The 16,347-nt window shown below is 38.0% G+C and overlaps 1 protein-coding gene across 2 annotated transcripts in view; it reads left to right on the top strand.

Moving 5' to 3' along the window:
* FBXO11 (F-box protein 11) overlaps positions 1–16,347 on the top strand; it is a 78,422-nt gene that overhangs the window by 36,358 nt on the left and 25,717 nt on the right. Inside the window, exons 2-7 of one of the 2 annotated variants that reach the window (XM_054822251.1) lie at positions 3,045–3,172; positions 3,291–3,372; positions 9,724–9,865; positions 11,230–11,359; positions 12,411–12,494; positions 12,577–12,709. In XM_054822251.1, the coding sequence (XP_054678226.1) occupies positions 3,045–3,172; positions 3,291–3,372; positions 9,724–9,865; positions 11,230–11,359; positions 12,411–12,494; positions 12,577–12,709 (699 nt within the window). Of the gene's footprint in view, positions 1–3,044; positions 3,173–3,290; positions 3,373–9,720; positions 9,866–11,229; positions 11,360–12,410; positions 12,495–12,576; positions 12,710–16,347 lie in introns of both variants that reach the window. The other variant, XM_054822250.1, reaches the window with a different exon arrangement.

Below are 16,347 nucleotides of genomic sequence, written 5' to 3'. Positions count from 1 at the left end.
TTAGCAGGTTCATGGCAGGGCCAGGCCAGAGGCTCTTGTTGCCTGAAGCACTCTCCTCCCTGTGAGCTGCTCTCACGATAGGTGAGCTGCTGTCATGATATGTTCCACGTGCACCACTGCACAGACTGGCACCGGTATTGCTGGGCAGTGCCCTGGGCACCCTTCTGCTTCCCACGCTCTGTGTGACTTTTGCTTTCCCCTGGTGCCCTTCTCTCATCTTCCTTGCTGCTCGGATGGAAAAAAGGAAGATTTTAATTCTTCTGATACATGCTGTGAATCTGACTGAATGCATGCATATCCCGTAATGTCATCTGTGCTAGAAAAGTGATCTTCGAGCGGGACTCCTGCCATCCTCCGAAATTCACTGCAAGAAAATGAATACATTTCTTTCCTGCTTAGCCAGTCCTTCAGTGTTTCAGCCAAACTGACCTTCGCTTCCATTTTCCCCCACAGGTTTCTACCGTCTCTTTCTAGCAGTAATACATTTTGTCCTTAGTGGCCTCCACAGCTGAGGACTTAATTGGGGTTTGTCTCTGCCCTTCTCATTGCCTACTGACAATTCTACTAACAATACTACTATTCTATGCTTTTGATTTTTTTTTTCCCTCCCCCCCCCCCCCCCCCCCCCCCCCCCCCCCCCCCGTTTTCTTTGCTTATCATGCTTTTGCTTTGTTCTATGTGGCAATTTTGAATGATTGTACCGACCATCCAGAACAGGGGAGACACACACACACACCCCCCCCGCTGTTCTGACAGTCATTTTGTGTTTTCAGTGCAAAATAGGGGAATGGGCTTAAGATGATCCGTGAATAGCATGCTTCTGGGGGATATTAGCAACAGAAATCGTGATTACTGTATCGAATCTTAAACAGAAGTGATGCAAAGTAGATAGATGCTGCAGTGTTGGAGTACATTGGGGTGATTTGCTGTGAGAGCGCCTGGCTGCTGGCGGTGGCTGCCTGAATCCCTCCTGGCAGGGCCCGCTTTGGTCCCGCAGCTCCTCTCCTGCTCTGGTGTGTGAGGGAAGGCTGGGAACTCTCCCATAGCAGCTTCTCCCCCCTTCTTGCTGATATCTTGTTAACTTGGCAGGGTGTTTTCTGTCAGATGAAAAGAAACAGGTAAAATTAGGCAACTGAATCATGAGTATGTAAGGAGTCTGCTGTGGGGTCAGTAACCTCCCACAGGTGCACAATGCCAATGCTGGGCCAGATGCTCTTTCACAGGAAAATGCACTGCAGTTCATCTATCAATGTCCTTTAGGCTTTTTGCATAATGTATAAATATTTATCCTTCATAGGGAGAGAAGTGCTCAGATGCTAGTGAGGTACGTCATGTAAGTAGCAGATGGGGAGAGTGAGCTAGCTTCTAGCTGAAGTTATGGAGGTTTCTCTGTTGTTTTACAAAGTGGCGGGTTTTTAGTAAGAGTTTCACAGTTGGCTTCTGTCCTTAAAAATCCACGCTGCTGCTGCAAAGGGGGTGGTGGTTCTTCGCAGTCATGGGGTCTTGTCCCCTCCTTGTGGCTGTGCTGGCTGAAGGCTGATCATGGAGGTACTTCCTCCAGGATTCGTTTTTAGGTGGATTAAGGAGCTGATGACACTCTCCTAGTTGGCTCTGAGCTGACTGCGTGAGGTTGTGCACATGCCACCAGTTAACTTCATCTTTTTACCAGCTTCTGTCCTCTATTTAGATGTCCTGGCAGCGTTGTGATACATTTATGATACGTGGCAAGGTTTGCAAGTTATAAATATCTGCTGAGGTAGAGGAAAAACTAGGACCAGAAAAGAGCAGGAGGACACTGAAATAGCTTTTTCTTCAGAATTTTATTGGTTAGCTGTCACTGATGTAGCAGTTTGGGCTATAATAGCATGCATAATACTATAGAAATGCAGTGTTTTGTAATTTTTTTTAAAAATCCCTCCAGAAAAAACCCACAGGAAAATCATGAGATTAAGATCTTGAAATGTAAGGGAATCTTTAAAACACAAAGAAAAGCAATTTTAAAAGTTCTAAACACACTGGTTTAATATTTGAATGGAGGGGTTATGTTTGGTTGGTTGGTGTTTTTTCTGACATCAGTCTGTCTTCACTCTAATATATTCAGGAAAACTGCTTACTCTACAGTATTGCTTTTCTGGCTATCACTTTTACATGATGTTTTATGCAGTTTAAAAATGAAAAAGTTAAAACAGAAAGGAAGTCTGAAATTCTTTTCTCACATTTAAGTGTCTGTAGGAAGTATACCTCTTAAGTGGAGCTGGGCTTTATTTTCTAGACAGTTTTTGTTCTGATCTTCTTTAAATTATTGTAACTGTGATGCTAGTTGTAGGGCATACAGGGATAAGTAATTATTCCTTGCTTGTTTTGAGTATGTTCCATGAATATATGAACATGGAAAATTGAAACTAATGAATCAAAAACTTTTAAAATTATACTCATCACACTTTCTGCCTTTTTTTTTTTTTTTTTTTAAGAGCAGGGAGAGAACATACTCTTACACTACTAAGTATAATTTAGGCAAACAGATTGTATGTTTTTAAAGCTACCTCCATTTTACAGAAGGATTTGTATGCTGGCCTGGGCTATTCCTGAAATGTTTGGGGAAAATTCTGCCTTGAGTTTTGTACTAAATGCCACGTTTACTAAAGGATTTCTTGATAACATCTAGTTAATAATTGAAACTCCAGTGTTCCTTGTTATGCTGATAGTGTTAGGTGAAAAATTTGAGGTAATCAGGTGATGGAATTAGCACAGCGAATTATATACTTGCAGAGAAACCAAAAGCATAGGTTTTGAGGGTTTCTTTAAGCAGCTTTTCATATAGCCGCTCTGTACACATGGAGAACCTAAGTTAATTCATGTGTACTTTCTCATGTAATTTTATGTGTGCTGTGTATATTATGATTTATTTACTAAAAGTTCTCTGTGCTCTAGCACTTTCTCCCTACCCTCCTGACTGGATGTATTTATCAGAAAATTTTTGTAGCATTTTTCTGGTATAAAACAAAGCTACAATTCTAATGAGAAATTTCATTTTTTGTTGACAGATGATGATGTACCTGCAGATATGGTTGCAGAAGAATCAGGTCCTGGTGCACAAAATAGTCCATACCAACTTCGCAGAAAAACTCTTCTACCTAAAAGAACAGCTTGCCCTACAAAGAGCAGTATGGAGGTAACTTGCTTGTTGTTAATTGTAAAATAAATCTTGCTGTTTCAACAATAGGGAGCTAATTAGTACTTTTTCCTAAGTTACCTAATGGCTGAACTAATTCTTATTCATTTCATTAAAGGGTGCCTCCACTTCAGCTACTGAAAACTTTGGTCACCGAGCTAAACGTGCCAGAGTATCTGGAAAATCCCAGGATTTATCAGGTAATAACTCTTTGTACAAAAAAAACAGGGGTGGGGGAAAAGGGGTGGAGACATTTTGACTTCACACACACCACCCCGAACTTCTTTTTCCTGTCTGATCTCCAGGATCTCTAAGAAACAGTACTGAAAAAACAACCACAAACTTGTTCTGAACTTCAAATTAGGAAGCATGATTTTAATCTGATTTTTAGAATCTGGTCCTTTAGTCTGCCTGCCTCATTTGCAGGCATGTTGGTTAGGGTTTTGTTGGGTTTGGTTTTTATTCTTTTCAGTGCTGTGTAGTTGTATCCAACCTACTGTTAGAAGCAGTAATGCTGCAAGGGTGCGGCACTCTGACTGGGCTTATTTATCACTTCTCATATTGATGTATTGTTCCAGTATATTGTTTAGAGGTTGTTTTGGTATGTCATTAAAGCACTTCATTGTGGAGAGAGGGAGAGAGTTTGTGTGTGTTTATAAATAAAAAATTTGCATATACGTACATACATTTCACACACATACACAGTATATGTACATTGTGTAATAAACACATACATGCAATACATGTATATAATGTGCGTGTATTCTTTATTTGTACATGCGCACACATATGTAGGCACACATCCTACTTGTTCTTTTTTCTACGTCATTTTTCAGTCTCTCTGCTTCTACCCATTTTTGTATCCTGACACACTCTTTAGTTTCAGGAGATCCACTGTCAGTTTTCCCTGGAAAATCAACACCAATGCTTGCCAACTCCCATTGATGCGGTTTCTGTTGCTTTTCTTCGAGTTTTTTTAGTCCATGTTTCCCTTAACATTGTGAATTAAAACAGAGCAGCTGGCACAAGGCTTTGGTCAGTTTTCAGTGCTTCTGTTGAAGTCTGCCCTTTCTGGCTTCTCACCTTCTCCACAGTGTAGATTTTATCTTTCAAGCCCTCTGTCTCTTATCCCCCCCACCTTCACTCTTCTAATTTCAGCAACTGTTAATCATTTAACCTCAGACTTATATCCTTGAAATAGCCAGAACCAACTGAATATCAACCTGTGTCATTCTACTTCCAGTTTCATTTCCTGATTTGATATCTGAAGCCTTGCGCAAAGTCATCTTGTCATAGACTCGGTTTCTCTTGCCAGTTCTTAGTTTTTCTTCAAGGTCATTCACTTTTGATGTGTTCTTCATTACACTTTTACCTGCCTACTTGTTTTAGTGAAGGTATGTAACTTTACTTGAGTCCCGTGGCACAAATTACAGCATGAATGATACTAATTTCCAAAGGAATTCTCCACACTTTCACTGTGCATTCCTTTTGTTACATTCTTGAGCCCATGTGGGGAAAGTACAGGGATTGTGGAGGATTTTCCAGCATGGAATTACCAGAGGAATTGTAAACAATGATTTTGTAATTGTACTCTTAAGATTGTATTCAAACCAGTTGCAATCTAACAAGGGAGTGTCCTTCTCAACCCGTTTTCTATTAATCTCTTTCCCGGTATGGATGATGGTTATTTTTTATTTTCCCCTTTGAGTTTTTGAGATATTCCTCTAAATTTGTACAAGTACTGATTGTGGTGAGATTTATTTTTTTGCTGGTTTTCGTTAGCATAGATAATGATAGCTGTTGCGACTGAGTTGTAAGCATGAGACTTTCTGGATTGTCATCAGTGGAGATTGTATATTGTCATCTGGAACATATAGCTGTTTATTTTAGAATTGTAGATGAAGGCGTGGGACTAAAAATATAGGAAAATATCTTGGTGGAGAACCATTCCTTCTTGTATGGACTCTGAGTTGAGGAAATTTGGCGGAGATGAAAGGAGAAATGCCAGTCAGAGTTTCCAACTGGAGCGGAGCCAGTAGTTGGAAAAAGAGAAGAGTATTCCTTATTTTAATACTGATTTCAAAATTCATGCTGCTGAGAGTTGCTATTTCAAATTGTAAGGGGAAAAAAAAAAAATCAGTCTCAGATACCTGAGAAGAACACATTAGAATAGAATGAAATTAGAATAGAATGAAAAATTGACATGTTTTTTTCTACTATTTGCAACCCTGTTCTCCAGTCATCTCTGCAGTGGACAATCCTGAGACACAAAGGTTAATGAATGTGCAAGAATCTTGATGAGAAAGTAACACATTATAGAAAATATATAAATAATTTTTCACTTAGTCTCTTAAGTAGAATACAAAAAAATGAAGAAAACCAAAAATTTAGATAAGAAAAAGGTATGATGGAGCTGTGCTGCTTACATCACAAAAGACTGGTGAACCTACAAATTCAGCATTTGTTTGACATCTGTAGAAAACATTTACAGCTTTTAGATCTTACCGATTCAAATATTTGTATCATATGCTAATACAATATTTCTTGATTTATGGTACGATTTAAATTTAGCATATTATGACATTTTCCTTACGTTACCTCAACTGTAAATGCATGCTTCCACTTACCAGGATATTTCAGTCTTCAGTACCTCTTGTCTCATTGTGCCATTTTAATCCAGGGGTTTAATCATTTGACATACTCTTCCTTTCTGTTTATTACTGCGTAGGTTTCTTCCTCTCTTGCCTTAAGATCACTGCATTTGCATATCTGTTTTATACTGGGCAGTTCTTTGCTGACTTTTAACCATCTTTGGAAGACTTCAGAGACAAGTAACTTCTTTCTTTTCACCTAACAATGGAGTTGCAGTTGAAACTAAGACTCTAGGTTCCTGGATCACTCGTTGATTGTTCCATACGCTAGCTACATGTACACCTCATAGTTCACAGAAATTGCTGCCTTTTAAAATTTATTTTTGACTCTTCGTATTGATTTATAAGTCAGTTTTCCAAGAACACTGCATGCTGTGTTTTCTGACATATTTCTGCTTTTTAACAAGAAAATATTTTTACTAAATACCTCCTTATGGAACAAAAGCTATTTGTCTTTATCTTCTTCACTAAAATGGACAAAAAAAGTATCCATACAAGACATAACTTACAATTTGGGATTCATTGGATGGCATTCTTGGTCTCTGTACAAAGAAGGCAATTCACTTTCAGGCAGCTTTCCCTGCCCTTGATTTCCCTGTCTTGGTATTACTATACTAGTTTCTATTTACTAAATGATCAAAATTGAAACTGAATTAGCTTCACGCATATCCTGTGGAAACAGAATGACATAACCAGCTGTGTTTCTAATTTTCAATTGTCTAGTATATTAACACTTTATTAAAATCATAAATAGTTCAACTGTCAACTTACGTTAGGGCAAAGAGAAAGATTGGTGATGACCTCTTGCACTTTGTTTTTATTTTTATTCTCATCTATTTTTAACACTTAGAGAACTGTCAGGGTTTTTTATAGGAGTATGCATTTCATACTTAACCTTCACTTTGTCAATAGGCATAAAACTGCCAGGAGGAGCAGCACACGAATGTTTCTGATTTGGTGGTCGGACAAACCTTTAAAACTGTTTCAGCTTATTTTTCTAAACTGGGAGGAAGAACATATTGAATGCATGCTTGCTTTGACAGATTACTAAAAGATACCCTAAATGTGAAGTGTGAATTTATAAAACAAAAGCATGGAGTTCTCTTTTGGACCCGTAGGATATTTAAGTCTTCACATTAAGAAGCGAATTAACTTTTTCAAATTATACTGGAGAATTCCACCTAGTAATCACTGTATCAGTGATTTGAATGTAGAAATCTTAAATCAACCCCTTCTTAATTGAGTAGAAAGGCAATTTAAATTAAATCTCTTACTTCTACAGGATTTTGGATAAAGGTAGGTGAGGATAGCAAGCACCTGTAAAATCATCATCTTCATTTTTCAAGCAGTACCTAAATTTCCAAGTAAATACAACTTGAAAAATTGCAGGGGGTGGGAGGGGTTTATTGTAACTTTTTTATTTTTTATCACAGTAAGTTTTTTTGACACTTTCAAAGTTGGTCCCTGCCCCCTGCAGTAAGGAAACTCATCTGGATTTCAGTTTTCATTTTGAGATAGGGCCTAGGGAGGAAAATGGGAGTATGAAGCAATGGGAGACACTACACTAGTGAACTTCCCTCTTCAATAAAACAAAATCGTCAAGGTCCTAGCATATTTAAACTTAAAGGAAGAAAAATTTCTGCAGGTTGTTTAGGGAAGTAACTGATTGTCTTGGGAAGAAGATAAAATTTATATGCCTCAGGGATTTGTGTGTTAAAAGGAGAAGACAGGTCGTGGAAGGCTTGTGAGGATTTATTGCCTTGCATTCACAACGTTGCGTTTCAGCTTGTAAGACAGTAAAAGACTGTATCTCCACATCTTAAAAGACTGTATGTCCACATCTAACTGGAAAGCTACCAGAAAAAGATGAATTCAGAAGCAATGTCCAATTAACCTGTGATGCGTTTCAAGGGTAATTAGGACTGTAGAATGAATTGCTGTTGCCTGACACAGGAAAGAACCTTTATATCTCCAGTGGAAAAGAACCTTTTTAAAAAACAGCGTTGATCGTGCATCTAACACTTTTTGGTGATGCCCAACCACGCTCACCTTATGGACTGCTGGTATATGCTCCCCAGGCTTTTTCAGACTGCTTTTTATTAGTTTTGTTAACTTGCTAGCTTCAGCCTGGCTTGTGAGTTGGTGGGTTTTTTGTTGTTGTTGGGTTTTGTTTTTTTTTTTGAATAAAAATAACTTTTTTAATCTGGGATTAACAATACTGCTGCTGAAGTGCACTGTCTTGGCCAGCTTCTGGACATTCTTTCTGGTCTCCTTTCTTGTGCCCATGCTAGCATTTCTGTAGCTTGCAATGAACTACAATAAGGAGCTGATCCATAAAAGAGTTATTTTGGAGGAGGATGGGTAAGAACGAGGAAAACATTCTAGTTTATTCTGTCCATGATCAGTGCTACAAACCTCAAGGGTACTTTGGGAGCAAATAGCTATGGGCATGTGGAATGGTGAGACTCATCCCTTTTGTACAGCGTATATTTTTGGTGGGTTAAAGTGGCATGTACCTATAGTTTATGACTGTAACCAGTATTACTGTTGAGAGCAGCCATCAGTCAGTTGGATAAATGCCCTCCTAGCATCTTAGAGGAAAGCAGTATCTGTGAATCACCAAGGTGACATTCATACAATGGTGCAACAAGGAACAAGTTCAGGGAAAGTCACTGCAAAGTCAGTAGTAGTAGAAATTCTGAAATAAGTGGTCTGTCCACAGATGTAAGCATGACACCCTGGAAAAACAGCTTTAATCAGTTCTCTCGTAGTACACAGGTTCTGGTGCTGTGGTCTGTAGACCACAGTTCAGTATCTTTGTAAAAGCCACAGTCCTAGTCCTTGCAGTCCACATCTTCCCTCTTCTAGCTGGAAATAGCGTAGCTATTTGTGCTGCTTTGCCCAGGGAAGACTTGATGCTTTTTTGTGCGTGTGGAATCTTGCATGGAAACTATTTTTTCAGAATATTATTCCCTCAAATTTAGTAAGTCATCTTTCTGAGGGTCACTTTAGTAGTCTTCCTGTAATAGCCAAAATCACGATCCCATTGCTCCCTAGGTTCAGATGTTCTAGTTTTAAAATGAATAATGCAAGGGGCATTACATGGATGTAGCTGTGTTATGAATGCAGCAGAAGCTTTTAATGCCTTGCATACAAATCCTCTAAGCTTTGGAAGCTGTCTTGCGTGGTCCTGCCTGAGAAAGGATCCTAAAGACAATAACCAAACAAGTGACCTGTGCAAACAGAACCCCCTGGCTTTTGATCCTTCATTTTAAAAGAAGGAGCATAAATGGGAGTAAGTGGAAGGAGACTTTGGAATTACTGCTGGCTACTGGTATCCTGCATCCCAGATGTCCTTTTTCTTAAGGTGTTAATTGTGAGAGAACAAAGAAGCTCTACTGAGAGCTTTTCCAGGCAGTGAATATTTCTGAGTAAATTCTTTTGTGTTTGTAAATATTTGCAGAGATTTTTTACTTTGGGACTGGATGATAGTGATTATCATATTATTATTATTGTTATATGGATAATATGGGTTAATTGAACCATAGTGAAGCTAGTAGCAGTGAGGAGCCAGTATATCTGGAACATGCACAGTAGCCTACTTAACGTCTGCAGTTATATGCAGATTGATTCCTCCAACAGAAAAGGTGAACTACAAAGTTTTGAAAGAGGACTTGAAGACTGTAACTTCTGCCTGATTCCAGAGTCAACCATTGACCTCTCTTTTGCCTTTAGATTTAGATGAAATCAAAAGTACTTAAGAAAAAAAAAAAGTGGCTTTGAGTTCATTGGTGTTTTAAATGGGAATCTTTCAAATGGCTAGTTGGTGATCTGTTTTGGTCAGAATTTGGGCTGGTAAGATATGTCAATAATCTTACATAGATTACTGTTTAATAGCAGCACCTGCAGAACAGTATCTTCAGGAGAAGCTGCCAGATGAAGTGGTTCTAAAGATCTTCTCCTACCTGCTGGAGCAGGATCTCTGTAGAGCAGCTTGTGTGTGTAAACGCTTCAGTGAGCTGGCTAATGATCCAATTTTGTGGTAAGTGAAAAGCTATTCCTCATTATCTTGAGAAATATTAGAAGTACTGCACAAGATGCTAATACAATAGAAAAATTGAAATGTTGGTTGCAATTAGTTGAATTAAAACCAATTGTATTTTAATGTGTCTGGCTTAAGCATAATTTGTTACTTATGAATATCTGATTATATGTGTTAAACAGTAAAACGTTTTTGATTCTCTAGTAGTGTAGATACTAGTTAAATAATGGCTGGGTTAAAAATTAGTGAGGTATTCCTTCAGTAGCCACTCCTTTTCTTCTTCCCCTCTTTAAGCTTTTTCATGCTTCTGTGGAGACTATTCCTTTACATAAAAGAAGAAACACATTTCTTAATGTTAAATGCAATTTTTGTCTACTGTTACTTAGTTTGGGGTTTTTTGGTTGGTTTGATTTTTGTTTGGTTTGTTTAGTGGTTGGATACTTGGGCTGTTTTTCTTCCCATATCAATCCTCCCTACCCCTGAGTTAGAGAGCTTGGATAAATGGGATCTATATCTGCATTATTTTATAAGGGGAAAAATATAACATACACTTATTAGGCTGTTTATTTTAGTCTTTATACTCAAATATTATTCTTGTTTCTTGGGGTTTTTTGTGGTTTTTTGGGGGTTTTTTGTTTTGTTTTTTTTAAAATAACCTCACAAAAGTGCCTTCCCCCCACAAAAAAAAAGACTGTTTTGGGGATGTCTTGTTAGATGAATTGCAACTGCTGGGTTTCAGCAGCATCTTGTAAGTCTGGGCTTAATATCACCAGGCTCAGACACTGCAATTATTTGTATTCTGGCACTAATAAAAAGAATCCAATTGTTGTGTGCTTTGTGTGCTATTTTCTTCTTTTTAAGCCACTGTAGTCTGTTCACTGATGAACTCTTTGAAATACAGTGCATCATTTGTTCTCTGTGAATGTGTTTTTTCAGCTTTTTTTTTTTTTTTGGCAAGGTGAGGAAGAGGTGGTAGCACGCTTTGTCTTAAGTTTTGTTATTCTTGTGCTATTAGCCTTCCTAAGTGTTGAAGCAATGCTATATTTAAAAACAATTAGACTCTGATTGCACAAACTGTAACTGCTTGAATTTCTTCATGGAAATTGCATGTTGAGAACTCTGTCACTTGGATCATGAAACACATATCAAAATTTTTCTTAGAAAAACACAGAAGTCAGTCCAATGGAAAAAATGTTTTGGAAGTATTTTAAAGTGGTTGGTACTGATCTTGGTGAAATTCACTGTCACAGACTGGCAAGTGCTGTTGGAAAACCCCCAGTTTTTAACGTTTCATGTGTTGTATTAAAATGGAAGAGTAATCAGAAATACATTAATTTTCTTTTCTGCTTGCCACTTCTGCTCAGGAAAAGATTGTATATGGAAGTATTTGAGTACACTCGTCCAATGATGCATCCTGAACCTGGTAAATTTTATCAGATTAATCCAGAAGAATATGAACATCCAAATCCCTGGAAAGAAAGCTTTCAGCAACTGGTAATAGTAGTACTTATTTATATTCCAGTTTAAAGGTGGTTTTTAAAAGTAAAAGCCTCAATTCCTGAAATGTGGGTGACAATAGTAATTATTTTGGTTTTAGACTTTAAGGTGATGGTACTGAGGAGGTGGGAGAGATCCCTGTACTGTTATGCAGTAGGGCAATGTCTGAAGTTATTTCCTGTTTTAAGGCACACTTTAGGGAGAGACGTCATGGTAAAGTGGAGCACTTGAGCATCCAGCTCTTCTATCTTGGGTTTTCCTCAGTTTTAGCATCACTGAAATTACATGGAAGAGATTGTCATGGTCTGTTGCTCACAAATATATTGTTGTCGTCATATATTATTAAACCAGTGTGCATGCTGGTTATCAGATTCGTATGCATCTTCCTCTAGTAAACCAAACAGTGTATTGATAATATCACTTGGGCTTAAATAGTGATTTACAGCTGACTGAGTGAAGCTAAACAAATTACCTTTAGGGCATGTGATTGAATCTCTGATCCAAAATGTCAAAGGTATTGTAAGAATGGCTGGGCATGATATTTATAAAATATAAGTAAGGAAATAAATATCAAGGTGAGTGTATAATACAATGTTGCATGTAATTGGTTAATGAAATTCTGAAACCTGTTGAGGACAAATACTTGACTTAGTTCTTTGTTCAGTACTTAATCAAATGTGACGGTATAGGATTCTTTTATCCTCACCATATAAATGCAGTTTATTTTGTGGCAAGCTGCTAGAAAATCAAAAGATGGAAATAACATCTGTTGTGGAGTGGATAAACATACACAAAGCTTTTCGGTCACTTTAGGGCCTTGTGGCTGTGTAAGTAGGTTAGCTTCTTGGTTTATTTGCTCACTCTCTTATGCTCAGAATTTTTTTGGTGTTGCCATTTCAAATTGCCTAGTATGGAAGGTCAGAAAATGATCCTTAGTTCCTGGAACAAACGGATATCAGCAAATGGCTGCGGATTAGTAAGATCTCTTATCTGTGCATTCAGATCTACCTGTCTGCAAGTTTATCATAAACTATTTTCCTTGTTTCAGTACAAAGGAGCACATGTAAAGCCAGGTTTTGCTGAACACTTCTACAGTAATCCTGCAAGATATAAAGGAAGAGAAAATATGTTGGTACGTTTCTAAAGCAGCTCTTAAGAATATTTATATATCTTTGCATGGATATTTCTCTCTAAACCTGTCCCTTTTCTTCTAGTATTATGATACCATTGAGGATGCTCTTGGTGGAGTTCAAGAAGCTCATTTTGATGGACTTATCTTTGTTCACTCTGGTATATATACTGATGAATGGATATATATAGAATCTCCAATCACCATGATCGGTGCAGGTATTTAAGCAGAGATGCTTTTTCTCAAAGTATGACTTGTGTTAATTGCCACCTTAATTACAAAGATATTCTGGTGTATTAAATATCCACTATAAATGCCCATCTTTCTTCATCAGCCTAGTAAATAAGTATTTTCTGTAGAAGTGTCACTAACTAAAAAGTAGCTGATGCTTCAGACTGAAGTACTGTTCTCTGCTTGTTACTTCTTGGAATAACTTATTTATCTTTTTATTTCATTAGGAGAAAAAAATTGAATTTGTCAGAAAGTATACTCAGTTACATGACTGCAGTTGAAATTTTCAGGTGGTTCTTATGAAATTTGTTTATATATAACCTATCTCCAGAGTAGAATCCAGCAGTGGGAGCAAGCCCAAATTAGTATCTGTCCCATTTTCTTCAGCATCATAATTCCATCTCAAGGAAGGAAATGAGAGCATCAAGCAGAAAGATTGTGAGACTGGAGGTTCTTTCTCTATACTGTACCTCTCCAGCTGTTCCTCTGAAGGAGAACCTTTATGGAGAAGGAAATAAAGACTTTCAGAATAGGAAAGGTTTAGGAAGTTAATACACCTGTCTACAAATTGTAGTGCTTGTGGAGCTGTTTGCTTGTCCTGTCCCTACTGTGAGCATGCTAATCCTCAGTTGCACGATAGAGTGGTAAGAATTTAGACTGTCTTAATGTCTGGTAGAGATCTCAGTTAAGAGGTCTCGAACCTCTTACTCCTGTGGTGACCCAGAAATTAATTGCCTTCTGCCTGCTTTTTCTGAGATACTGTCTGTCTGGGCGGGTTGGTTGGGTTTTGGTTTTGTTTTGTTTTTAAAAAAAAGCCCCTCTTCTCAGGTGTCTATTTGTTCTGCATACCAACTGTTTTGTTCTCGAGTGAACCTATTCTGGCACTTCTTGCCTGGGTTTTGCAGCCTTGGCAGTGAGAATGGTTTTGACCAATGCAGTCAGATTGTTCCAGTGTCAGTCTTAAAACTTGTCCCTGCAGATCTGCAAGATGCAGCTGTGTTAGTACGTTAGTTTGTGAGTTCATGACTACATTTCTAGAAGCTAACATCCTGAATGTCCCCATGTACAGTGCTTTGGTTTGTGTTGTGGAGAGGTTTTGGAGCACAAACTGGATTCCTTTCAGATGAGACTAATCCAAGAGACTTGTTCCTGGAATACTCTTACTGCACTCTAATAGTCAGTGTGCATTCAGTCAGAGGGACCAGGCTAGGACTAATCCAAAGTCACAGTCTTTTCTGCCCTCCCTGTCCTGCAACGCATGTGGTATCGATGTCTGATTCTCAGCGCTATTTCTCTCTGTAGCACCACTCCTGTCCTGCTGTAGTGCTTGCTAATGCAGATGTAGCCTTAGACAAGTAACAGAATACCCTCGGCTTCTGTCTCAGATAAGGAATGACAGTAATAGATGCCAGTACAAACAGGGCAAGTCATATTTGTGAAGTGTTTAAAATCCAGAAGCAACTGGATCAGCACTGTCCTAAGATACAAAATTTCTTCATTACTTCTTGAAATGGAATCTTCAATATCTGGTTAAGTTTCTGCATGTTCTCTGGTTCCTTTTATGTTTTGAAAGACCCTCAACTTTCCTTTCCACTGGAATTAACTGTTTTTCTGAATAACTTAGGTTATCTTAACTGCAGTTCTTTAAAAGCAAGGGATCTGCATTATGTATTTCTGTAACAGAATAGCTGTCTCGGGGAACAAAACCTCCAAGAGGAATCCAGGAATGTTAGATATATTTCAGTTTCTGGCACTGCTGTCTCTTCACTTCCTCAGACTTTCTCCACTGAATGGTCAGTGACATTGTAGAGGGAGTCAATTTTCATTTGCCTGGAAAAGAAAACAAATTAAAGTGAACCACTAAGCCTTGGAGAACTACCTCTTCTCTGTTCAGTCTGGCATGCTTTTCAGAATGGTAGGATTAAGGCAGCACCAAATCTCTCTGCAATTCTACTCAAATTTCTTTAATAGTTTCTTTTGCTGACTTCTGAAGAAGCACAGCATTATTAGAAAGGCAGCTTTACGTACTTCGAGCTTTCAAGAACCTTCTGCTTTCTCCTATAGGCAAAATGTTCTTACAGAATAATGCCTGGTATTCTAGGTTTGTTGTTCTGTTTAATTTTGGGGTTATTTATTTCTTTCCTTAAGAAATAAAGGAAGGAGTCAGGTTCAGAAGGAAGCCTTTGGAGGTATTATTAGTACTGTGGCTTATCTGAACTGTCAAGTAAAAAGCAAGAGTTAGAGGTCTTGTAAGGAAATTGATGCATCTGGTTGAGGGGAGAGAAACACCTATGAATTTCTTAAAAGAATTCTGTTTTCCAGGGTTGGGGAGGGTGAGGGGGGGTGTGTGTGTGTGTCAGATTACTGCAGGAATACAAGCCTTCCATGGAGTGCTCCATCTCACTCAAGACACGAAGTCTCTTAATAGCTGAATTTCAGCAGTTGCACAGACATGTGTCCTGATCTGAGAATCTTCACTGTGTGTTTTTTCTGTATTTTAGGAGATATTTTTTTCCCTTTATTTTCCATTTGACTTAAACAATGTGCAAGTAAGTGAAAAAGAGATTATTAAAGAATTTTTCCAATCAAGAAAAAACATTAGTAAAAACAATAAAAATTATTGTAACTTTAAGGGTAGAATAAAATGGTAAAGAATATCATAATTAGTTGTCTTTTACTTTTGAGTGCAAGAGAACTTTCACATGCCTGAACTCTTCTTTAAATACCCATTCCGCATCTTTGAATTGAATATTATGTTATAGACTAGTTTAGAGTGGTGTTCTTTGCTGTAGATTTTACAGACTGCAAGATTTAGAAGGGCCTCTGCATTTTTTGCCTGACACAATTGAACAGGGTCACAATTATTTCCTGTAGAATCCAGTTATTTTTCTATTAATGCACTGAAAAGTGAAATTGTTTTATTCCTCAAAAGGAATAAAAGAATTCTGAGGCAACATCCAGCTAATTTTTAATTCTTTAGGCAGTCTATTATCGGAGGCTTTCTGTTAAATTATTTTAAATGGTCTCATCTTGGTCCTTAAACTGAGCATGAATAGACTTCTTGGGAGCTATGTTTTGCTTGATTATGAAATTAGTGGCCCTTTTCTTTCTTTCTTTCCCCTTTCTTATACTGGTTTCTCTCTTCTAAAGTGGTGTAAGCCAAAAGCTGAAATACAGATACTTCTCTGGATAATTCTTTTATAAAGATTCAATAGGATGTTTCAGAGAATTTCTTTGATGCATTTAGAATTAAGCCAGTGCTTGAGCAAGTCCCCTTCCCTCTTCAGCCTTTTCCTGAAGGGGCTCTAAATGCAGTGTTCTTACTAATGGACGTGTTCCATAATGGGCATTCTGGGACCTCCCAAACTGAGACCTGCAAAGTAACTCATGTGCCGAGAGGAAGGCGATGTCTGTACAGAGTATCATCCAAATGCATGGCAAACACTTCTGAGCACCATTCCACAAATCTCTCTGCTTTGTTTGATAGTGTTTCAGAGCATCTAATGTGAAGTGCAATTTTTTCTTGCTCCCCCTAAGAGGGGAACATATTCTGATATTAATTTTGGTGCTCTTATTTCTTAAGGGCTCCATTTATTTTCTGGATTTGGTTCACCTGCAATACTGT

This window comes from Grus americana, chromosome 3 (genome assembly GCF_028858705.1).
Source record: "Grus americana isolate bGruAme1 chromosome 3, bGruAme1.mat, whole genome shotgun sequence".
Lineage (NCBI taxonomy): Eukaryota > Metazoa > Chordata > Aves > Gruiformes > Gruidae > Grus > Grus americana.
The sequence above is the reverse complement of the archived record's forward strand: the minus strand, read 5'-3'. Positions and strand labels throughout refer to the sequence as shown.